The sequence below is a fragment of the Budorcas taxicolor genome, chromosome 1 (genome assembly GCF_023091745.1).
Source record: "Budorcas taxicolor isolate Tak-1 chromosome 1, Takin1.1, whole genome shotgun sequence".
NCBI lineage: Eukaryota > Metazoa > Chordata > Mammalia > Artiodactyla > Bovidae > Budorcas > Budorcas taxicolor.
In genome coordinates this window covers 3,923,817-3,948,926 of record NC_068910.1, presented here as the reverse complement: position 1 = coordinate 3,948,926, position 25,110 = coordinate 3,923,817, and the positions used below count along the sequence as shown (strand labels likewise).

At 40.8% G+C, this 25,110-nt stretch overlaps 1 protein-coding gene across 3 annotated transcripts in view; it reads right to left on the bottom strand.

Annotated features, from left to right (window-relative positions):
• Positions 1-25,110, bottom strand: part of PPARG (peroxisome proliferator activated receptor gamma) — a 122,969-nt gene that overhangs the window by 49,678 nt on the left and 48,181 nt on the right. The window contains exon 1 of one of the 3 annotated variants that reach the window (XM_052641160.1): positions 14,826-15,075. The exons of the other annotated variants lie outside the window; for them this stretch is intronic. Within the exon in view, the coding sequence (XP_052497120.1) occupies positions 14,826-14,907 (82 nt within the window). The 5' untranslated portion in view covers positions 14,908-15,075. Of the gene's footprint in view, positions 1-14,825; positions 15,076-25,110 lie in introns of those variants that run through there. 3 annotated transcript variants of the gene reach the window in all.

Genomic DNA, 25,110 nt, shown 5'->3' with positions numbered 1-25,110 from the left:
CTGTTGGAAGTGACCTCAGAGAGACATTTGGTCAGTGGTGTTTTTTTTTTTTTCCAATCTCATTTGTTTCAGTTCAGGGTCATGGTACTCTTCAATGTGATTCACTTAGCCACCCTCCTTATTGACCTATTCAAATCACTTTGCAGTGACCTGTGAGTTTCCTAAACCCTCTCCTGTTACAACAGCTGCTACCCAGAGACAGAAATGATCTTGAAAACGTTAGAGCAGAAAGGGCCTTTTGGAGATCATCTAAGCTCCTCATCTGACAGATGAAGAAAAGCAGGCCAAGTGATTTGCTCGTGAGTCTAGAGCTGGAGGCTGAGCCCATGAGAATCCAGGCTTTCCGTCTTCTTCTGTAGCGTCCTCTGCACTGCGTCAGGGGGTTGTTACTGTGTGTAAACACGTTGAAAAGGGGACTTTTTAACCTACACCAATATCTACAGATCTGAACATTTCAGTCTTGACTCCTACACAGGAATGACGTCAAATTCATGAAGGAAAAAAGTCTCATGCAAGAAGCCATGTGCTAGATGACAAATTAGAATTAAAAAAAAAAAAAACTGGGAGTAGAATTTGTTTCTAAGAAAAACAATAAACTCTGAATTCATCAAAAGGTTTAGGGAACAGTCTGATAAAGTGAGCATCATACCAGTCTAAGTTTTCACATCATAAATGGATGCATTTTATATGTTTGCTTGTTGAAGGGGCTGCTGTTCTGGACATTACCATCTGCAGCTGGAGAGCCAGTAGTGAGTCAGAGGCCCCGGGTTTGAATCCTGCCCTCCTGCTTGCCATTTTGTGACCTCTTTATACCTAATTATCCCTAGTCTGTATAAACAATCCTACTGCAGACCTCATGGAGTTGCCGTTGAAGAATCATTAAATAATATATGCAAAGCATCCGGCATGGGGCCATTGAGTTCCCTATAAATATAATTATGGGTGGCAGAGGTACTTTTTGTCACCAGAGTACTAGAATCATGTAAAAGGTGGGCTAAATGCTCCCCAATGCTACCACTAGGGGACAGGAAGAGGAAGAAACAGCAGCAAAGTCCTATTGTTCAAACAGGACTACGCCTAAAACAGATGTCCTGTTTTAAAGGCCTCTGCAAAAAGAGAGTCCACAGCCTCTCCTGGTTACTCATTCCAATGCTTAATTACTCTTCTGCAGCCAGGAAAGTCTACGTCTTATCTGGCATGTCCCCAACTGTGTTACACATATGTTAGCGATGTTCCTTTCAGAATAATTAAAAACAAAAAAATTCTGGTGGGCAAATAAACTTAGGAAATGCGACATGAAGCCAGTTTAAATGGGTTTGCCGCAGGACTTCTTAGAATTAGATGTTAATAATTCATGAGAATATACAAAAGGGGGGGGGGCATGGCCTACAATGTTCACAGAGTTTACTGTTTGATGGAATAGGGTTTGTGAAACGATGGTCTAAGCTATGTTGTTGGAGTTTATAATTTTGGAATTTCATTTTCTAAATGGATAGTTAGTGTCTTCTGTATATCTGTCCTTTGCCTCATGTACTTGAAAAGCATTAAGTTACTCCTTAGGTTTTCTTTGACGTTAGAATGACTAAGGGCAAGGATTTATGTTGGTTGAAACAACAGCAAAACACAAGAGAGAACTTAAACCACGCAGAAAGGAATCACAGTAAAGACGAATGCTCCTTTTACAGAGACTCTCCTAAAAGATTCCGGACAGGAAAAAAAATGTCCCATATAAAGGGCCAGGAATCCGAATGTCATTGACTTGTTCAAGGGCAGCACTGGAAGCTAGAAAATCAAAAGAGCAATGTTTTCAAATTTCAAAGAAAAAAAAAGATTTCCAACTTAGAATTTTATACTCAGCCAAACCGTCACTCAAGTGTAACAGGAGAATACAAAGCCTCAAAAACAGTCACCTCTTTCCTAGAGTTCCACATCAGAACAAAAAGGAAACAAAAGATCCAGGAAGCAAGGGATGGAAATCCAGTGGAGAAGTGGTAGGAAGGCCCAGGACACCAGATCCTGAACAGAACCTGTTCCTAGACACAGAGAAAGCAACAGGGGGACAGGGGAGGGCAGAGGGATCCCCTGAGCAACCCAATGCCTGATACATGCAAATGCCCACTTTGAGGGAGAGTTTGAGGAATTAGTGACAGGTGTGTAGAAAAAGAACAACATGTGAGCAAAGATAATAATAATAATAAACTCCAGAAAAACAAACAGCTATTCAGGGTCAGAGGCAGAACTGCAGCATACTGTCTGGCTCAACCGTAAGCAACACTTTCAAAGGTGAGCACAAATATCTGATTTCACCTAAAATTATGAATCGCCACACTGTGAAGTTGGGAGGAAGGAGAAGTGTGTGTTTTGGGAAAGGGACAGTGGTGGCAAAGGGCTAAATAAATTCTTATCTATCACAGTAGGAAGTCAGTGGGTAATGATGGACACAATTTTAAAATAGCAGTATAAGCATGTTATCTTAAGACACAGTAGTAAAAGCCAGGAGAAATGCTTTCAGAAGTTAAAAATCATTGCCTCTGAGGAGTAGGGACTGGGTATGGACTAAAGATTGCGATTCTTCATGAAAAGCTTTGTACGATCTGACTTCCAAAACTGTGCACAAATTTTACTTTGATAAAGGTAAAAATTAAGCATCTTTAAGTTGCAACATTTTCCCATGATTTCACCTAAGAAGGAGGAAATACATTCCCTGCCTGTTTCCTCAGTTCTCTTAAAAGGAATTATCATATAATAACCTGGAAAAGTAGAGAAAATTGTGATGTAGTTTCAAGTAAACTAAAGGAAAATCAGAAACTATTTTTAATACTTGACCAATAGATGACAGTCCACAGATGACTGTGACTCAAGCATTTCAAAGATAGATTCTATCAATTCATTTCTTTTCCTTCACTGGTATCAAGGAAGAAAAAGAGCCTGGGACTCACTAGTGGAAGTATAGCCTACTGCTGTTGTTTGTTGCTGTTCAGCCACTAAGTCGGGTCTGACTCTTCTGTGACCCCATGGACTGTGGCCCACCAGGTTCTTCTGCCCATGGGATTCCCCAGGCAAAAGTACTGCAGTGGGTTGGCATTTCCTCCTCCAGGGATCTTCCTGATCCAGGGGTTGAACTCATGTCTCCTGCACTGACAGGCGGGTTCTTTACCACTAAGCCACCAGGGAAGACCCACAGTTTAAAAGTAGCTAATAATTTTCAGGCACTCATTCCATGACAGGCACTGACCCATTACATATGTAATTTATAATTTGTTAATATATGTATAACTCATAAATGTACATATAGTAACATAACTGACTATTTTTAATACAACTTACTAATGTTTAAAAGGATTAAAAAAATGGATTTCTCAGAGTGTCATTTGTTTCTTTAAGAAAAGATATTTTCATTGTGTTGTCAACTTAGACAATACTACAAACCAAATTCAATGCTTCTGCGATTGATGTCTTGGAGATACTCCCATTGATAGCCTTGGCTTTCAAAAGGTTGAAAGCATTCTAATATGTATCTTTATATGCACATGTCTTTATAATAAGCCAAGAGGTCTCACAGCAAATTTCCAAATTCAGACCAACAAAGGGCTTTAGAAAATGTTCATTTATACTTTTACAAACTTCATTTTCTCTTGCATGGGCCACATCTTGTTTAGATAGCTTGTTTAATCCAGTCCTGAGATACCAAGTGACAGGAAAGATGAAAGAATCATGCTCTCATCCAGATGATCATTTCTTCTGCCACCTTAGCTGAAGATTCAAGCCCTCTTTCTCATCATGGTCAAACTCGTTCAAGGTTGGTTCTTCTGATAAAAGCAGAAGAGAAAACATGTCTTCTGTTGGTCAAGTATTAGAAAAACACGTTTCTAAAGGGAGACTCACTAAACTCTAGTCAGGATTGAATCTGTTGAACTGTAGTTACTTTGGCCGAGTTGAAAATCTGGTCTTGCCTAGCACACACCAGCAGCCAGCGAAGAATGGCGCTTAGGCCAGAAACAGTGGACTGGAATGCTCCCCGCTGGTCAGCTCCTTCTGCGCAGCTTGATTTGGGTTTTGCAGTGATGGGGGAATGCAAATGGGAGAGAGGAGGCTGAGTAGAAAGGAAAAAAAAAAAAAAAAAAAAAGAAAGGAATGCTCTAGAAGGGTGTAACTACTTAGAAAGGAGGCAGCCACCAAAGACTGCTTCTCCTGACTCTGTCCACCTATCAACCATCGCAAAGGACCTCCTGCAACCAGGGAGAGAGAGAGTGGGTAGGTGTTTTTAAAGAAAACTTTACTACCGAAGCATCTCTAAAGGCCTGAAATTATCCTAGAGGGGAAAGCTGGCCTTACTCAGAGTTGTTTAGTCTGGCAAAGTGAGTGATACACTATGCTTCTGTTTATCCTTTTGTTTTCAATTTGCTGTGCCAAACACTCTTAATGAGAAGACAATGGTCTTAAGCTAAACAAACTCTGGGGACAAAAGTGTCAAAACAGATGTAGCTAGATCACCAGTGGTTATGGCGTGAAACACAGGTTTTCATTAGCTATACTATATATACATACATAGAGAGATTTTATATATATAATATATACATATATAATCTCAAAAGTTATTGTCACATCATATTAAAATATTCGATGTAAGCATTTTCATTTTAACACTTCCTCCTGAGCCATTATAGCATGATGGAAAAATGTTCTACATGAAAGCATTTGATACAATTCAACACTCATTCATGAGTTTAAAAAACTTCTTCACTAGGAAGGGCAGGAAACTTCATTAATCTGATAAAGAATAGCTATTTTAAAAAAGACTAAACCCCTAAAGTAGCCATCATACTTGATAGTGAAATACTTAAGCTTTCCTTCTAAGATCAGGAATGAGATAAGGATACTAGTTTATCATTATTTCTATTAAACACTGGAGATCCTGTCCAATCCAACAACAACAACAACAACAAAGACACAGAATTAGAAAATACAAATACAACTAACATTACTCACAGATGACATGATTGTATTAAAAAAAACACACATACAACAAAACCATTACAGTTAACAGGAGAACTTAGCAAAGTTGCTGACTATAAGGTTGATATTCAAAAGTCAGCTGTATTTCTATAAAGCCAACAACAAACAGAAAATGACATTTTAAAATGATTTTTTACAATCGCATCAAAACCATCAAGTACCTATGGAAAAAAATCTATCAGAATAAGAGTAAGATCTCTACACTGAAAACTCAAAAATACTATTGAAAAAAGATCTAAATGTTTGAATGAAGGGATATGTCATGTTCATGCACTGAAAGGCTCAGTATTATAAAACTGTCAATTCTCCCCACATTTATCTATAGATTTGGAACAATTCCAATCAAAATCTTAACTTTTTTTTTTTTTTTTTGGTGTGGAAAGTGACATCCTGAGACTAAAAAATTACATGAAAATTTAAGGGGCTAAGACTAGATGAGGCAACCTTGAAGAGAAGAAAATGCTGGCAGACTTACACTACCAGATACCAGAACCAATGGCAGTGCTACAGTCCTTAAGACCAGATACTGGTTGGTGCAAAGACAGAAAAAGAGACCAGTGTGATCGAAGAGCAAGCCCAGAATCTATGCCACATGTACACAGTCACCTAGTTTATGAAAAATGCCAGTGTAGCGTAGTGGGGAAAGACAGTCTTTTCAATAAATAGAGTAGGTCACACACTGGACATCCACATAGAGAAGAAAAAGGTTCAACCCCTATCTTACATCATACACAAAAAATCAATTTCATGTGAACTGTAGGTCTTAATCTATAGGTTCTTAAAGCAGTATAAACAGGGCAGGTAAAAATTCAAAGGGTGCACATTTCATCCTAGGAGTGAGTATTAGAAGATATGTTTTTGCTTTAGATATGTTTGGCCCATTCTGTTAAATAGAGACCCTTTAATAATGCAGGAAATCTTTCTCTAAAACCTAATGCCTACATCAAGAGTCCTCTGTTTAGAAGGTTAATGTGCTTCAATTAGTTGAGTTGTCTTTTGAGACATTCTTTTTAAGTAAAATATATCAGTAGGTTAAATTCAAGCTACCAATTTTATGCTAATAATTTAACATCTTCTTTTATCAATAACCTATTTTATAACCTTGCTTCTTATACAAGTCATCGTATATTTCACGATGGTGTTTCTCTTCCCAAAACTTTTCCTTGATTTACTTTTCTTTGGCAATTTTTCTTTCTCAGTATCTTAATCTCAGTTCATGCTCAATCAGTAACACAAAGCCAGTTCAGTTCAGTCACTCAGTCGTGTCTAACTCTTTGCAACCCCATGAACCGCAGCACGCCAGGCCTCCCTGTCCATCACCAACTCCTGGAGTCCACCCAAATCCATGTCCATTGAGTTGGTGATGCCATCCAACCATCTCATCCTCTGTCATCCCCTTCTCCTCCTGCCCTCAATCTTTCCCAGCATCAGGGTCTTTTCAAATGAGTCAGCTCTTCGAAATCAAGATACCCAATGGCCTAAAACTATGTGCAAGGTATTCTTCAGGTCTCACAAGAAATGCAATATAATGTAGTTCTTGACCTTGAGACATTACCAAGGTGAAAGGCGTTTGATAAAAGAAGACAGTAGAGAGACAGTAAGTGCTTTAGAAACAGAGGAGAAAGAGACTCACACGTTCTGAAATAATCAGGGCTCTCTTCGCTGTCGAGATGTATTTGAATTGTAAAGGCCAGTGGAATGACTAGGATTGGATTGCTCCTAATAAAGATAATCCAAGGAAAAGATACTCATCTCCAACATCTAGCATGGCCCTGTAATACCTGAATTTATTTAAGCAATAATAACAAAACTAATATAACATCAAAGAGGATTAGATTTCATAGAGAACCAACCCTTGCAAATTGGACTGGTTTCTCCTGGGTCAATTGTTTGTAATTGGCTAGAGGTGTGGCTGTATCAATAGTAAAGAGATTCCTTGTAAATGGTAGCGATTTCTATGGAAACTTGGCCATAATTAGGTCAAACTTACACACACATTTGGATCTTATTAGCAACACAGTTTAATCAACTAAGCAAAGTTGCCCAGTCTGCATAATAGGTTTTTCAAAACTAAAAGGCAGAGTTTTAGGTAAAGGGTTAGACAACAGTGAGGGTCCCCTGGACGGCAGGGAGATCCACCCAGTCCATTCTGAAGGAGATCAGCCCCGGGATTTCTTTGGAAGGAATGATGCTAAAGCTGAAGCTCCAGTACTTTGGCCACCTCATGGGAAGAGTTGACTCATTGGAAAAGACTCTGATGCTGGGAGGGGTTGGGGGCAGGAGGAGAAGGGCATGACAGAGGATGAGATGGCTGGATGGCATCACGGACTCGATGGACGTGAGTCTGAGTGAACTCCGGGAGCTGGTGATGGACAGGGAGGCCTGGTGTGCTGTGATTCATGGGGTCGCAAAGAGTCAGACACGACTGAGCGACTGAACTGAACTGACTGAACTGAAGGTAATATCCAATTATCTTATATTAAAAATATTTAATTGCTAATGCAAAGCAAAAGATTAAGAAGAATGAATATCTAAGTTTCTCTAAAAGAAGTAAGGGGGCCACTGTGTTCACGTGACTGGAACATGTGAAGGATGTCATTCTCTAAAAGAAGTAAGGGGCCATTGTGTTCACATGACCGGAACATGTGAAGGATGTCAGGAGTTCTGTTACCAGGTTCTGCCATTGGCTCTCTGCCAAAACTAGAAATTGAACCTTGGTTTTTCTTCTAGAACTATGATTAATAACGGGTATCTAGCGCAACTTCACTTTCACTTTTCACTTTCATGTATTGGAGAAGGAAATGGCAACCCACTCCAGTGTTCTTGCCTGGAGAATCCCAGGGACAGGGGAACCTGGTGGGCTGCCGTCTATGGGGTCACACAGAGTCGGACACGACTGAAGCGACTTAGCAGCAGCAGCAGCAGCAGATAATACCTAGATATTCTGAAAAAAATGTTAAGGAAAAGATTGGAGGAGACTTAAGAAGTCAGTCTGATTTAAGTAACTGAAAATAGAAAACTTTTGGTAGTATGGATAATGTAAACCTGTATTATCCCAGAGTGGTAACTTCTATTTTAAAGGTGACAAGACAGAATTGACATCTGCTGGACGCTGATGACACAGCCCGCAGTGCTCTAAGGGCTTTAGATGTGGGATATTAGTTACTAAACCAAGTAAGGTACTTTTCTGCTAGCAAACAGGGCTCCTGAAGTTCAGGTGAACACTGGAAGTATCAGGAGATAAGACAGACTTGCCAAAGAAGCCAGGCATTTGGATAATTTAAAAACCTGTCACATTCAAATTGATATTCAAGTGATATCCAACTAATGATATTCAAACCAATGGAGGGCCATGGTGCACATAACTCTTAGTTAATCCATAGTATATTTGTACTTTGTTTTTAGCACATATATCACATGGTTTGCTTATAATAGCATGAATTTTAGAATGTTATTCAGCGCACACTAAACTTTCATTTTCACACACTAAACAGATTTCAGTGTCTGACCTCAGAAAAGTACCGTGGAAGAGCAGCGTGTTCTTAATAAGTCAACAAGAACGTATTAGACACCTCTTACGTGTTAGATACTGGTGGAATAAAAGGAAAAATAAACTTGGATCTTGTCCTCAGTGACTATATAACCTGGCTTATCAGGCAGTCTGAAATTAAGGGCTAAACACTGTGATATAGACCAAAAATGCGAGAGGGTTTTTATTCTTTCATTGAACAAGTGTCACTGAGCCCTGCTATTCACCAAGCATATTCCAGGTAGTTGGGATGTGTCAGTGGATGAACAAACTAGACAAAGATCCCTGACTTCATGGGGTTAATGTGCTAGTGGGATGAAGCAGACAATAAACAATAAATACGGAGAGTAAGTTAATTATACGGGAGGCTAGAGGATGAGGAATGCTTTAGACATGAGAAAATGTAGAGCAAGGGGAGGGGAAGGCCCAGGGGGAGGACAGATAATTCAAGAGAGGGTCAAAGCAATCCTCACTTGAAGGTAAAAGCTGAGCAGAGATTAGGAGGTGCTGAGAGTCAGCCAAGGTGTCAAAGGAAGAGAATTGCAAGAAGATGCAAGAGCTGGAGCAAAAGCACCAAGGCAGGAGCAGTGTGGAATGTGGGAGGAGTAGCAAAGAGGCGAATGTGGCTGCAGAACGGGGGTGAGGGCAGACAGTGGGTAAGGGGGTGTTGACACGGTGAGGTGGGGGTACATTTGAGAGAAGGGAGAGTCAGTGCACGGTGTTGAGCACAAGGACAGACCTGACTTGCCCTTTAAGTGATCCCTCTGGGCTGAGGCGAGGCGGTTGGGGGCTAGACTCAGGTACACCTCTCAGGAGACTGAGATCATCCTCAGGGGCAGTGGAGGGAAGAGAAGACACACAGTCCTTTACAGGAAAGGGACAGCGATGAATGGCAATGTGTCCAGAGAGCGTTTCATGGAGGAGATGTCACCTGAACCTGACCTTGAAGGACAGAGAGGACTGGCAAAGGTGGAAGAATCAGGAGAGCTATTCCAGGACACGGTAGTCTTGGAGGCAAAAGTGAGTGTGGCTTGCTCTTGGGACAATGACATTGGTCCAGTTAGAGCAAGGCAGGCCAGTCTCTCAGACTGGAGGGAAATAAGATACATAAAGGACTTCCTCGGTGGCTCAGACGGTAAAGCATCTGTCTACAATGCGGGAGACCTGGGTTCCATCCCTGGGTCGGGAAGATCCCCTGGGGAAGGAAATGGCAATCCACTCCAGTACTATTGCCTGGAAAATCCCATGGACAGAAGAGCCTGGTAGGCTACAGTCCATGGGGTCACCGAGTCGGACACGACTGAGTGACTTCACTTTCACTTTCAAGATACGTAAGGTAGAAACAGATTACAAAGAGCTCTGAAAGCCAGTGTTCCTGCTGGTGTCTTGTATTTACTATACTGTAGATACTCAATATGTATTAGAAGATGGGTAATAAAGACAGGCTTTTAGGACCACTTATCTGGCAGACTGGATTGGCTGGCTGACAGTTTCTCATTTAGAAGGTCAGCTATAAGGCTGTACAGAAATCCTGGCATGAGGCAATGAGGGATAATTCTCCTGTAGGTAATTGACAGTTGCTGTTTTGAATCTACTTTATAATGTAAACCATTTGCCACTTGTGGGAACCTCAATCTTATGTTGGCAATCCCTTTCTCAACTAAAAATTGCATGGGCCTAAAAACCTGTGTGCTCAGGCAGGTCTTGATTCCCATGTTATAAGAGCTGAACAGCAGTTGCTATCAAATACATGTACAATGTCCGTGTCTCTAAATTAGTTACAGGTACAAAACTGTCTACAAAAAGAAAAAAAGTTATCTGGTAGAGGTTTATAGAAACTTAGTCCTATTCAAATGAGTCTGATTCATATATCACATATTTTCACAAATAACTCAACACTACTAGGTGGACACAAGGCATTTTCTGGACAGCTTTCTAAAGCCTAATATAAGGGTGTTCAAAGGAAGCTAAAGTAACAGAAACTTCGTGTCTGTTCCATTGATCTAATATAACTAAGAAATTTGCTTTGGTCAGATTTCCTCTGACACAAAGAATACGTACCTTACAAAGAGCTATGATGATTTCAGAATCTCCTCCAGCTTATCTTATTCAAGCTGTAAGTGAGAATGCTGATAAAGGTAATAATCCACGACAATCTCTATCAGAGGTATAAAAATTGTTTTTCATTTAACGACCCATGTTTTACACTGCCATTTATATGGATTTATATTGCAGTTTATATGGATAGTTGCTGGCAGGCTTCCCCGGTGGCTCAATGGTAAAGAATCTATCTGCAACGCACAGGCAACGCAGGTTCGATCCCTGGGTCGGGAAGATCCCTTGGAGGAGGAAATGGCAACCCACTCCAGTATTTTTGCCTGGAAAATCCTATGGACAGAGGAGCCTGGTGGGCTACCGTCCATGAAGTCGCAGAGCTGGACACGACTGAGCGACTAAGCAGGAGCATGAGCTTTGAAGACAAGTCGTGTTCCTTAGGCTTTGTTGGGGGAAAAAAAAAGTTTTAAGGTGCTATGCTTTCTTGTAAGCACTTAATATAAATGACATATATTTGGGGTGTTTCCTATAATTCATAATTTGGGGGGAATGTACAAGAGAAATGATAGTTTTTGGAAACATAATAAGGAGATGCCCAGAGTCTAGAAATCTGCCAAATCTGCTACATCCTAGTGATCAGAAAACAAATTTGAACAGTTAAATCAGAAATAAATGATAACGAGAGCCATACTGTTAAGGGAAGGGCTTCACTGGTGGCTCAGACGGTAAAGAATCTGCCTGCAATGCAGGAGACCTGGGTTCGATCTCTGGCTCAGGAAGATCCCCTGGAGAAGGGAATGGCAACCCATTCCAGTATTCTTGCCTGGAAAATCCCATGGACAGAGAAGCCTGGTGGGCTACAATCCATGGTGTCGCAATGAGTCGGACACGACTGACTGACTTTCACTCACTCATACTAAGGAAAACATTATTATGGACAACAGTAGAATTCTAGAAAAGCTCCCTGAACTGTTATTTCTTGTGAGATCATAAAATCTGGAGCTGTCAATGACCTAAATCTTCATCATATAGAGAACATTATAAGCTAAGACAATTTTTCAATGTCTCTGAGAAGAAAACATGCAATCATTGCTCTCATTTAGGCACCAAGAATGATTGAACTTGTGGAAATTCAACCTCTTTATAGACAAATGTTAATGAAATCGGGAGGTAACTGGCCCGTTTTTAAAAAAAAAAAATCAGACATGAGGATGCTTTTTCTAAGTCTGATCATTTCCTTATCAAAACATTCAAGAGAGGTTATACAGAAGCCTCATCTCACTTAAAACTGCCACTCATTTTGATGCATATGGAATCCTGCAGTTTTTTTTTTCCCTCCATCTTCCTTAAAAGGCTTCAAATTTAGGATACTGTGTATGTTCTGTTCTATCCACAAGTGATTAACACCACAAGCCCAGGACAATGAACTTCACAGAGGGGGTCTGGTGTGCTTTCGCACAACTGTGTCATTCAGTCCTCACAACAGCCCTGTATCTCCTGTTAACATGTGTGCGGAGGGCAGAGGGGATGGATGACATGCTTAAATTCACACAGAAAGCATATGGCCAGGACAAGTTCAGGAGTTCCATTTCCTGACACCACATGGGTCCCTTCGAACTTGTGCAAAGGTAAAAGCCTTGGCTTGGCTCAGTTATCTAATGCTCCCAAGTACACAGCTGCCTGGAGCCACACGGCCACAGTTTAAATCTCCCTCAATAGAAACGGCAGCAATCCATCACTCACCCCTGTCTCAGGAGAGACTCTTGTTTCAAAGAATCATCGATTGCAGCATTTGTCGTGTCTCTAAGGCACACTTCCATTGCTCAATCAGTTCCAAAGGACAAGCATGTCATCATCTTTCAGTGCTCTGGTGCAACAACTTAAAATTAGAGAATTCACCCAGGACTAAGTCTGGCACTGAAAGCGGGAGGCATGTTCAGCTTCAGCTTATGGACGCTTCCCTTCAACCTTGCCAGTTTCTCTAGTGGAAACGGTTTCACGGCCAGCATGGGGTTACTTGGGGTTCCTTGAAAAGCTCACGATGGAAACAGAAAGGGGAATAAGATACATGGAATCACGGTGATAATGAATCCCAGGAAAACATGCAGAAGTCCCCTTTGGGCATAGAGGTTACACAGAGTGGACTTTTTAAGTCTCATGAAAGGGACCAGTATGGCTGGATAACTGGACCATTCACACTCAGTGAGCCATCTTGCCTTCAATAGCAGCACCCAGATCTTTGCAACATCCTTATTTCCCTTTCCCTGTGATGAGGAAGAGAAGCCAGATAAATTCCTGTACCAAGGCCAGGTACCTAATCTCTACAGGGTTTCATCTCTGCTGGCCTCGATTAGCTAATGATGACCACGTTCCCAACTTATTTTCAGGTTTGTTTGTTTGTTTTGGCAACAGTGAAGTATTTAAGTGGCCATCTACAAAATACAATAGAAGTGACCTATCACGGGTCTTTGGCCTTTAGAAACCTATTTTTGACAGAAAAAACATTCATGAATAAAGAGTAATCAGAGATCATTTAACATGAGAGTTAAATAATTGGTACAATATATAATTTCTTAACTGCTAGTAATTCTATTCTGTACCATCTTAATTAAGAAGAAAAGTACTGGGTTATTCTTTCGAAAGGGATTTGAGACATAAAAAAATTACACCCAGGGCAAATTCCAAGTATAAAAATAAAGAGGTTAGTGCAGAAGGAAAATGGACGCAAACCCCACAACTATCCCTTACCATAAACATACTCGCTTCAGTTAACCTAAAATATTTGTTGCATTGCATTCTGGACATATTCTTTTCAAACAGACAAAACTGTCAAATTTTGACACAAGAATTACTTTACAGTATAGGTTGGACATTCTGCCCTGATGCAGGTTAAATTAATAACTGGAGAAACACAGCAACACTTTTTATGGCTTGTAGAAAAACAGAATAACAGGGTTTTATGTAATATAATTAGACTAAACTCCTATTTAAGAGACTCGGATGACAGAAATATACATTGAATCCAAATGTCACAATAAAATGAAATGTCACTTCGGGAAATTTTTTTCTTAACTTTTAAAAAGCTCAATGTTTAAAAAATTCTGTGATTAATATGTTCAACCTTCAGACTTTCAGAGAAATTAAAACATCAAAATGTACCGCCATCCATTTCAACAATTAATCAACTTAATCTTAACACTTTAGCATTTATATTGTAAAATGTGAATCAGACTAGCTAACACAATGAATTTTTAGCACTTACATTGTAAAATGTGAATCAGACTAGCTAACACAATGAATTTTTACGTAGCATCTACAAGAAGGGGGGAAGAAAAGAAGAAATAAATACGATGTAGCACGAAACAGAAGCAGCTGTGCTAATACGCTCCAGTAGAAGGAGCTACAGAAATAAAAAACTTACATTTTGCAAAGGCCAAGAAAGAAATGCTGAAAATGAGGTATCTAATTGAATCTTTCACATCTGAGTAAAAGTGATAATCATTTAACTAGCAAATACCTAGCAAATACCTAGCAATAGCAAAATGAGATGCTTAGAATAGGCCTTCTCCAAGGTCTCCACACTATTCTACAAAGCATTAGGCACTCTGCTTTGCACCCTAAGAAATATAAAGAATAAAACCTGGCCCTATACCCTGGATGCTTACAATTCTTTGAGAGAGACAAAATGTCCACACAAGTATCTAGATCTCAAAGTAGAGCAAAAACATGTTGAGAGTACTTTAAAATGAATAAATGCTGCTATGAGAGATACATAACACACAAGGCTAAAAGGAGGAAAGACATTCTAAGAAGACCTTAGGTATTTGGGGAAAACATACATCAATCCAGAAAATGTTAGGTAGCCCAAAAAGTTCCTTCAGGTTCTTCGTAAGATTGTACAGAAAAACCCGAACAAGTCTTTCGGCCAACCCTATGAAAACAAGTAGAATTTCTTTGGATGTAAATATACCTTGAATACTTAAATTCAGGACATAGGAGTCAAGCAGAGAAATAAAATCTGGATTTAGTTGTTTGTTCTTTAAAAAAAAAAAAGCTCTGAGTATGCTTTAAGTGAACGCAAGACCAGCAAGTTAAGCATCAAAATACTGACCTACACACATCAGAGTACAGAACAGACATCACTTGGAAGACAAGCCGCAAGGTCAAGTTCACCCTTCCGTGATGCCCGGAGCACACCGATAGCCAAATCTGGAGCTGACTTTACCTTGTGAGGTACTTGCAGACACGGTGACAGCGAAGGGCTCACTCTCTGGGTCAATAAGAGGATCTCCCAGGGTTTCCCCCATCACAGCATGGAACAGGGATTTGCCGTGACTCCCACCGATATTTGGTCTATTCCTTGCAAAAGGCCAGTTCCGTTCAAAGAAAAAGATGTGTGGCAGTAAAACTTGGGAACCCACCAATGAGCCAAGACATCCGTTTCCAAATGTTTGGGGAGGTGGGAATAAACTCACAGAGGACCAGGCCTGGATGGACTGGCTGGCATCCTCCTGTTAGAGACCAGCTGTGACAAACTGTTGCGTCATAACGCTGTTCACTGCTTTGGCAAGACCTGGTACATTACAAGGAAAACATTGCCACACCGTCTCGCCGGTGACCCTCGTGTCTTGTGAGAGGCGGGGGCAGGATAGTACTTAGAACTCTGAGAGCAGACACAGTTCAATATTCAGTTGATTCTAAAATGGAAAACTTTACATCTCTGGGTTATGAAATACTAGCTACACTTACTTGGATAATTTTTTTTTTCCTGTCTGCCCACCCTTGGTTGAATCTCTAGTCATATCATCTGATATCTGAAGAAAATGTCTGAATTCAAGTATGTGTTTATAAAATTTGCGATCAGCTACTGAAATGCTCTGTCCTTAGGTATTTACTCTTTTACTTTGTGAAATCTGTAAAACAATGACACAGCGATCCAGATTCTCTAAAACTGAAGCATTAACAGACTGGAGACAGGGCCTGAGACAGCTCAGATTTTATATATCAGGGTCTGCTACTCAGAAACTTAGTTATTAAGTTTACCCATCCATAGCATATACATCAGCTGATGTGTGAACGTTGGTTAACGTTGGAAGGACAGATTCCATATCATCATGAAAAAAAGTAGAGTTCTCCCTGAGAGGAATAACGCATTACCAGAAAGGAAAAAAAAAAAAAAAAGGACTGACATTGATAGGTTGGAGAGGAATTGTGGTCAGTTTTGTAATCAGGAAAAAGCTGGCTTCTTGCTCAAGGCCTTTGACCTTTTTGGCAAAGAGAAATGCTAGCTGTGCCAAATTTCAATGTGGGAGCAGGCCTCCTCCTATCACACAAGTGGCCTCATGGAATTGCAGTGACTTGCGGATTTAAAAAGATGCCTCCACTTGGGGCAGTATATCAGGTGGTAATAAATCTCTGAATACGCTGCTGATCCCAATATTCCCCGAGCAGAATACATATATATCTGGTTCATCTACATTGAGTAACTCCTCATCCTACAAGAGACTAGCAAAAGCTCCCTTGTCAGTTGTGGAGCAATAACTTGGTGGGAAGAAGACTTAACTGGGTCTCCACAGCACAGAATACAGTAGAGAGTTGGGCAATTCCATTGTGTATAAACTTCTAAAAACCAAAACACCTTTATTAAGGTGATTGAGCTAAAAGAACTTTCTTGACAGTCCAAATAACTGAGGGAATTACAGCTGTGTAGAACTAGTTTTTTCTATTTGTTGCTGTTGTTGTTCAGTTGCTAAGTCATGTTTGACTCTTTGTGACCCCAGGGACTGCAGCACGCCAGGCTTCCCCATCCTTTACTAGCTCCTGGAGCCTGCTCAAACTCATGTCCATTGAGTTGATGATGCCATCCAATCATCTCATCCTCTGTCACTCCCTTCTCCTCCTGTCCTCAATCTTTTCCAGCATCAGGGTCTTTTCTCAATAAACAAGTTTCTTCTTTCTTCTCAGTGGGCAACTTTGCACAATGACACAACATTTCAAGATGTGATTAATCCAAGATTCTTGGTTGAAGTTATGATAGATAAAAATAAGTCAAGAACACTTTCCTTTTTGTTAATAAAACTGAACAAAAATTTAAGCCCCATTTGGCCTACAGATAGGGCTTCCCAGGTGGTGGCGAGGGGTAAAGAACTCGCCTGCCCATGCAGGAGATGTAAGAGACGTGGGTTCGATCCCTGGTTTGAAGATCCGCTGGAGGAGGGCATGACAACCTACTGCAGTATTCTTGCCTGGAGAATCCCATGGACAAAGGAGCTGGCAGGTTTCAGCCCACAGAATTGCAAAGAGTTAGATACAACTGAAGCAACTTAGCACCCACGCACTGCCTACAGATACTCAATGTTCCAAAATGTGCCTGAGTGTGAAAGGCAAATTTTGGCTTTATTCCTGTTGTGTGTGTGTGTTAGTCACTCAGCTGTGTCCAACTCTGCGACCCCATGGACTGTAGCCCTCTGGGCTCTTTTTTGGTCATGGGATTCTTCAGGCAAGAATTCTAGAGTGGGTTGCCATTCCCTTCTCCAGGAGATCTTCCCAACCCAGGTATCAAACCTGGGTCTCCTGCATTGCAGGCAGACTCTTGACCGTCTGAGCCACCAGGGAAGCTCCTTATTCCTGTTATTCCTGTTAAGTGGCATCATCACTATCATCACCTCATTCTTGCCTTCTGATTGCACAGTCTCTCCAATTTTTAAAAAATGAACTTAGAACAAGTTTACTAAAGTGTCCTTAAGATTATGATGGATTATAAGAAGGATAAAGTTGGCAGAATGATACCATTTTCGAGTGAGAGCAGCCCTTTGCGGGTCTAAGGATCTATTAATAAGATGAGGAAATGGGGATCCCAAATGAGAAGTAAAGTCTCCAGGTTAAACAGCTAGGGAGGGATGGAGCTGGAACTGGAATTTAATTCTCAGGCCAGTTTACCACCACTGGCCTTCACTGACTTCTACTCTTAGAAGTGACTGAATCACCACTTTTAATAAATCAGGCGCAACAGGGTTAGAGCACCGGGTGAGTTAAGGGGGAGACGCGTTAACTCCTTAAAGGAACATCAATAAGTAACTGTTCTTCACTTTTCCGTATCTATAGATATGCAGGGAGTGTGGGGAGTTTCTCAATACGCTTCTTCCTATCATTCCCGCACTTCCTCAGTGACCATGTAGCTCATTCATGCCCCGTAGCGACCTGAGGATCGTGTGAGTTTTGTTTCTGAGGTCAACACTATCACCTGGTTCTCTAGTCATCTCTGTTACTCTCTGGGCAATACACACATTCCTTCTTTCCAAGAGTCTTCAAAGGGACTGATTTCTGGATTCTTCACCTACTGTTACTTCTATTTTTGCTTTTTTTCCTTCTCAAACACCATTCAACTTGGCCTACCTGCCATGTCGCTAGACGCTGTAAGCCTCTAATAGTTCTGAAGACAGGCTTCAGCCATTCAAACACAAAATTATTTTTGACAGCGAATTACTCCACAGCCCCTGAATCTAATACCATCAACTCTTATAGCACTGACCACAATCTGCCAACCCTTCTCCCCTAGACTATCTTACAAGAAAGCAAAAAACTTGTCCTATTCTCTGTCTTTCATTCATTTATTTATTCAACGAGTATTTACTGGCAATATATCAGCACTATATCGGCAGGCATGGAGCTAGGTGCTGGCTTGATGAACAAGATGGATGTGCTCTCACCTGGTAGAATTTTAAAATAATCAATAGACAAAAATGACGTGTGTGTGTGTGTGTGTGTGTGTGTGTGTTTAATGACAGTTTTAATAGAGCAGTGACGGGTGCAACAAACGTTGCTTAAACTCTTGACAACATACCAAGCGACACAGAAAGCATCCCAAGTTACTAACAAAATACTTCTAGAATATGGAGTGTTTAATCGTGTTTGTTATGTTAGTGATTTTGTCCTATCACACTGCAGCACTGGATCATGTACGATACAGCTTACAAATTAAAATGGACAAAAGCAAATGGAGCCAGAGACCCTTCACTGTTCACCTGAAGCTACCGCAGCATTGTTCATTGGCTATCCCCCAATACAAAGTGTTTTGGTGTCAGAAAAATAAATAAGTAAAATTTAAAAAAATAAACGGAGCCAATCTCATTGGTATCGAATTACACAGGTGACAGCTATCCACTCGTGTATCCCTCAGATGTTCATGAGATACTAACTGCCAGGTATTATTCTAAGGGATAAGAGATAACAATATTCATAAGTCAAGGTTCCCATCCTCAACGAGTTCACATTTAATTATATCTATCAAAATTATCCAAATATCCCTTAAAGAGTGATCTTTTAGCTTCCTTAACCTTGAAGGTCAATTAGCATGTGATGGTGCCAGAAATAATGTATTTGCTTAAGTTAAGTCGTTACCATCAGTGGACACAGTATTTGATCACTGACAAATCTGCTAGTGTTTTGACACGTATGTGAATTTACTTACTATCAAGGTCTTGAGATTTCCCAGTGTCTTACTCTTTATACTATCAAACTTTGAAGGATATTATAATAAGATGCATAAAAAAGCATGCCAGTAAATGGGCCGTAATGTAGGCCTTGGAGCTTTAGACCACGTCTAGGTGTTTTCTACACCAACTGGTTATCAGCACTTTGCTTCTGAAGGGTACTTTTATAAAGAATTCTATTGCCTGCCATCCTGTGGAGCATGTCCTTTGAAAGATTGCTATTGTTTCATGGACTATAACCTGCCAGGCTCCTCTGCCCATGGGCTTCTCCAGGCAAGAATACTGGAGTAGGTTGCCATTCTCTTCGCCAGGGGATCTTCCTGACCCAGGGATTGAACCCACATGTCTTGTGTCTCCTGCATTGTCAGGCAGATTCTTTACTGAGCCACCTGGGAAGTCACCTATGAGAGATAGCCCTTGGTAATTTTCCAGAGTGAGGAGAAGTGGGAGGAGGCCGCCTTCCTAACGTACCTGCACAAAAGCTAACCCAGCTTCCAACACTGGGGGATGTCGGGCTCTGTGCCACGTAGAGGTGAGAAGACAAGGTGATCGTCTCCCTGTGGACGGTGGAGACGCAGGGGTGTGGATGTGACTGCGGGTGCAGGGCACATCGTCAGCAGGAGGAAGCGTGGGGAAAATCAGGAATGGTGCTATCGTAAGGAAGATGGAAAGCTTAATCCTATCCTAGTTATGACATCTGAAAGAAATGGAAGTCCGGAATTTGAGAAGGCTACTCTTCAGTATTAACTCTTCAGTATTATTTACGGAATCATCTCTTAACCAAAAGAATCTGAATATTACTCAGTCAGAATACTCCCCAAATCTTAGTACATTTAGGAGAAGCAACTGGAGTAATTGGCTTCCTAGGTGGTTCAGCAGTAAAGAAGCCATCTGCCAATGCAGGAGACGAGGGTTCGATCCCTAGATCAGGAAGATCCCCGGGAGAAGGAAATGGAAACCCAATCCAGTACTCTTGCCTGGGAAATCCCATGGACAGAGATGCCTGGTGGGCTATAGTCCATGGGGTCGCAAAGGGTCCGACACGACTTAGCGACTGGACAAGAGCAACAAGTAGAATAATAACTCTTAATGATTCCATAACAAAAAGGTAAGAGAATGTCTAAAAATGTATAATTAGCAAAAGCACAGTATTATACCTGTATGAAGTTTTTAAAAAAAGCATTAGATTGACAAAGATTTACATCAAATGTTCCCACAGAAGAGAGTATTTTTTCCTGTCACATTACTCTCAGAAACTAATTAAAACCTTTCTCTTTTTTCAATCATAGTAACGTTAGTTGATAACATCATATAAATTTCAGACGTATAATGTTACAGCTCAGCTTCTGTAATATACTGCAGCATGTATGTGTCTCTGTGTTAGTCAATCAGTTGTGTCTGACTCTTTGCAACACCATGGACTGTAGCCTGCCAGGCTCCTCTGTCCATGGGATTCTCCAGGCAAGAAAACTGGAGTCCGGGTAGCCACTCCCTTCTCAGGGGATCTTCCCAACCCAGGGATTGAACCTGGGTCTCCTGCATTGGCAGGCAGATTCTTTACTGTTCCGGGTTGGGTGGCTACAGGTTAAATTTGGATTTCATTCCCTAGATTGAATTTTAAAGCTGCTTTAAGTGCGCTCTTTTTCTTTTCTGTAAAGCAAGCTACGTTAGTACAAGTTAGCACAGTGCATACAGAATTCTTTCTCCTGCTGGTTCTCCGCCTCTACCTGCGCTCAGTTGGGTCTGACCCTTTGTGACCCCATAGACTGTAGCCCTCTAGGCTCCTCTGTCCATGGGTTTCCCAGGCGAGAATACTGCAGTGGGTTGCCATTTCCTTCTGCTATAGCCCCACTGAAAAAGTTGCTTTGTTTCATGCTAGGAGAGCTATGACCACCTGCATTACCTCCTAAAACGTCAGGAGCTCCTTGAGGGAACAGTATCTAATAACTGTGAGCATCCCTCGGGTCCTGCCTAGCTGTGTGCCTAGCTGGCACCAATGCATGTTATTGATCATTTTGGTGATGAGAGCCATGAGGAGACAGCTGCCTGATACATTTGTCTCCCATGGATCATTCACGGAGGAGAGGGACCTCGGGAAGTGACAACACCTTCAGCTTTCTTCTTCTTCCGACGAGACTGACATCTCTCCGTGGTCCCCCAAGGAAGTCACACAGCTGCCAACAACCAGAAAGCTCACTTTGCCTGCCCAGAACTGCTGCCTTTTCCTCGTGCAACTAAAGTCAGCTCAGAAGCCCACCTTCCAGTGTCAGGGGGGCGCATCGATTCAGTTTCTCCATGGTCTCTGGGAACACAGCATCGGAAAAACGATGTTTCGATGGGACACAGGCCTTTTAGCAGAACATACAACCCTGTATCCTAACAGGTAGATCTCATGGCCACCATCCCAGCAAGTCCAGGATTCCCATGGAAAGAGAGAAAGGAAGGCCACCACTGAACACATCTGGGTCCTTTCATTCGTTTTCTTTTTTTCTTGAAAGAAAGGAGGGCAAGATCCACTCTTCTTTAAGCTAAAACTATAACTTGGTTCAGAATTTCAAAAAGTATTGGGTTGGCCACAAAGGTCATTCGGATTTTCACACAGGTGAAAAATTGGAAAGAATTTTTTTGGCCAACCCAGGGACATGTTTTCCATGTCAGCCTTGTTGCTGTTGAGTCACTAAGTCCGACTCTCTGTGACCCCATGGACTGCAGCACACCAGGCCCCTCTGTTCTCCACTGTCTCCCGGAGTTTGCTCACAATCAGGTCCATTGAGTTGGTCATGCTATTGAACCGTCTCATCCTCTGCCACCCTCTTCTCCTTTTGCCTTCAAACTTCGCCATTAGCAGGGTCTCTTCCAATTAGTTGGCCCTTCGATCACAGTCTTGTCATGGTGAAGGGGCCTGTGTAACTCAATGAAGCTATGAGCCACGCCATGCAGGGCCACCCAGGACGGACATGTCACACTGAAGAGTTCTGACAAAACAAGGTCAACTGGAGAAGGAAGTGGCAACCCACTCCAGTATTCTCACCTGGAGAACCCCATGGACAGTATATGTTTTCTATACAGGATTATTATTCTAAGCTAATAAACCATTTTGATGAATGAACATGAATCTGAGCAAACTCCAGGAGACAGTGAAGGACAGGGAAGCCTGGTGTGCTGCAGTCCATGGGGTCACAAAGAGTCAGACACAACTTAGCGGCGGAACAACAACCACCACCATTCTGAACGAAAGAAAATTAACTCGATGAAAAGATGTTAGCTTATAGCCAATAGCTCCAGAAGATGTGTATTTGGTATTTTAAAAGGTTTTCTTGACCCTGAAGTAACGTGATCCATGGAGTCACAGATAGAAACTGGAGCCAGAAAGCATAGGTTTTCAGTTGTTATATGGCTTCAGACTTGTGTTAACTCTTTGGGGTCACGTTTCTTCGTCTCTGGAATGAGAAGAACTTTCTGCAAAACCCTTTAAGTCCTTTTGGCTTCTAATGTGGAGATACTTAATAGTACGCCTGCGATTTGTTTACTTAAAGGGTAACGGAAACTCTGTATCCTGCATTCTTATTCATGTTCTAATCCTGAGTTACTACTTCTTTCTCATGCCTGGTGGCTAATTAGGTACACCACCAAAGACACTTTCATCTGGAAACTTCCTTCTTCCTGCGTCCCCCCACCCCCTTTAAAAGTTAACTTGCCTGTTACACCTGAAAAAAAAAAACCAAAAACAAAACAAAACTCTAACTTGTCTAACCACTTTCTAGGGATCAACTAAACACTTATCCAGTCGTTATACTGTTGAACCAAAGACATACCACCTAAACTATGTTAACTTGTGTTTGCAGTATAATATTTGAAATTCTTCAGCAATTTGGTTTCTAACCATAATAAAATACCTACAGGTGATATCATCAACTGACCCATATTTAAGTTGTGGGAAATCCCAAACTTCTAAAACATGTATCTTCTTCACTGTTCAGATTTTATCAATTAATTTTTCAAGATCAGCTATCTGGAGATTCCTAAGGTAACATATCCCATCGCTGGTGAACCATATGAAAACCCCGCAATCCTAATGCAAGTTCAGTGCCACAGAGCTATAGGCAAGTTTAGTTTATGTAAAATAAGCCATTTACCAGTTTTGTGACTGCCCCAAAGGAAATACAATGACTTTTGAGATTACAGACTCCTATAACTTGATACCACAGAGATTAACACATTCAAACTCTTAATTTTTCATAACGAAAATGAGTTACAGGGAAATCAAGCGATTTGCCCAAGGTATGACTCCAATAATCAGCAGCAGACTTTGAGCTAGAAATCAGGTTTCCTCATTCCCAGTTTGTGCTCTGTCTCATTAAAATGATGCAATAAAACGTTCAAGTAAATTGTTCCAATCAATTATTCTTAATGCCAACAATTATGTTAGAAGTCTATTAGCAAAAAAGCTTCAGTACCATGTGAGTCACTTAATGTGTATGACTCACCTGTGGGGATGCCACAGTGGACCACAGAGTTTAGAGTCGGGGCTTTTTAAAAAGGAAGTACTCAATAACAGCTTGGTAATTAAAAATTGGTGATATCTGATCAATCAGTTCAGGAACCCATTCTGCTGACAAATGTCCTTTTGCCTCATGCTCAGATTCTTCATGAGTCATCCTAACAGCCTGGGGTTCTTCTGGTACAAACAGTTGTACTTTCTATTGTCACAGTTCCTCTAATAAAAAGAATAAAATTACTATGTGAAAATTTCCACTGTGAGGTACTCATACTTTTAAGTTTTAAAAAGCACCTTAGAGCTGTACTGTGCTTTTATCTATTTTGAAATTCACAATGATGCTACGAGGTCCTTCAAAGCAAAAGAAGAAAGTAAAAAGCAGCTCTTGAAAAGAGCTTGCATGTGGAACCTGGCAATGATTTTGGCTACAAAATTAATCTTTTATTTTTCTATCAGCTCTCTAACTGCTGCCATAAATAAAAATGGGTCTTCTATTGCTAAGCGAACCTTTAAAATTCATACTTGTTTTTGAAGATCTAACTACTTAACAATTTCATACTCTACTTATATACACCATGTCTTTGTGAAACATAGAAAGTGAAAGTGAAGTCACTCAGTCGTGTCCGACTCTTTGCGACCCCATGGACTGTAGCCTACCACGCTCCTCTGTCCATGGGATTTTCCAGGCAAGAGTACTAGAGTGGGGTGCTATTTCCTTCTCCAGAGGATCTTCCCAACCCAGGGATCGAACCCGGGTCTCCCGCATTGTAGGCAGACGCTTTACCATCTGAGCCACCAGGGAGGTCATACTTACTTTGTGAAACATACTTACATTCAAAAAACATAAATTTAAGAGCAACAGAGGTGTCAGTTGATGACTGTTCTCATTATTTTATTAATCAAGTTGTCATGTGTAAGGTTTAAATTGTTGATGATAAGATTTCAAAATATTATAATTTTGAAAGCACACTCCATTCCAGGCACTGATTTATTTAAGTCATCTTTAATTCTCACAACCACTCTTTTAGATGAGAAAACAGAGACTTGGAGAGATAAAGTGACATGCCCCAAGTAAAAACACTTGTAAAGTGACAGTTTGAATTCAAACCTGGGTCTGTTTGACTCTTTACACCATGTTGACTAAAGACAAATAGATACAACTTTACAGGCAAAACCCATTACCAGACGTTTTTGAAAGATACTAAATTGTTTTCCAGTCTTTTCACTTTTCTTCCTCAATGGAAACATTTTTATTCTCCTTAAAGGACAGAAAACACTGTTGCTTTACTATATGAAAGTGTTTTTCTTTAATTAACATTTTATATTTACAGAACCAATCCATTTTCATTGTCGAAAATTTCAAAATACAGATTGGTAAAAATAAAATCATTATATTTCTACTACTTAGAGATTATTAATGTTGAACTCTTAGTGTTTCTCTAACTGGATCTTTTTCTGGGCATATGTATAATCCTAAGTACATATATAAATGTACATACCTGTATCTATACACATAGTAT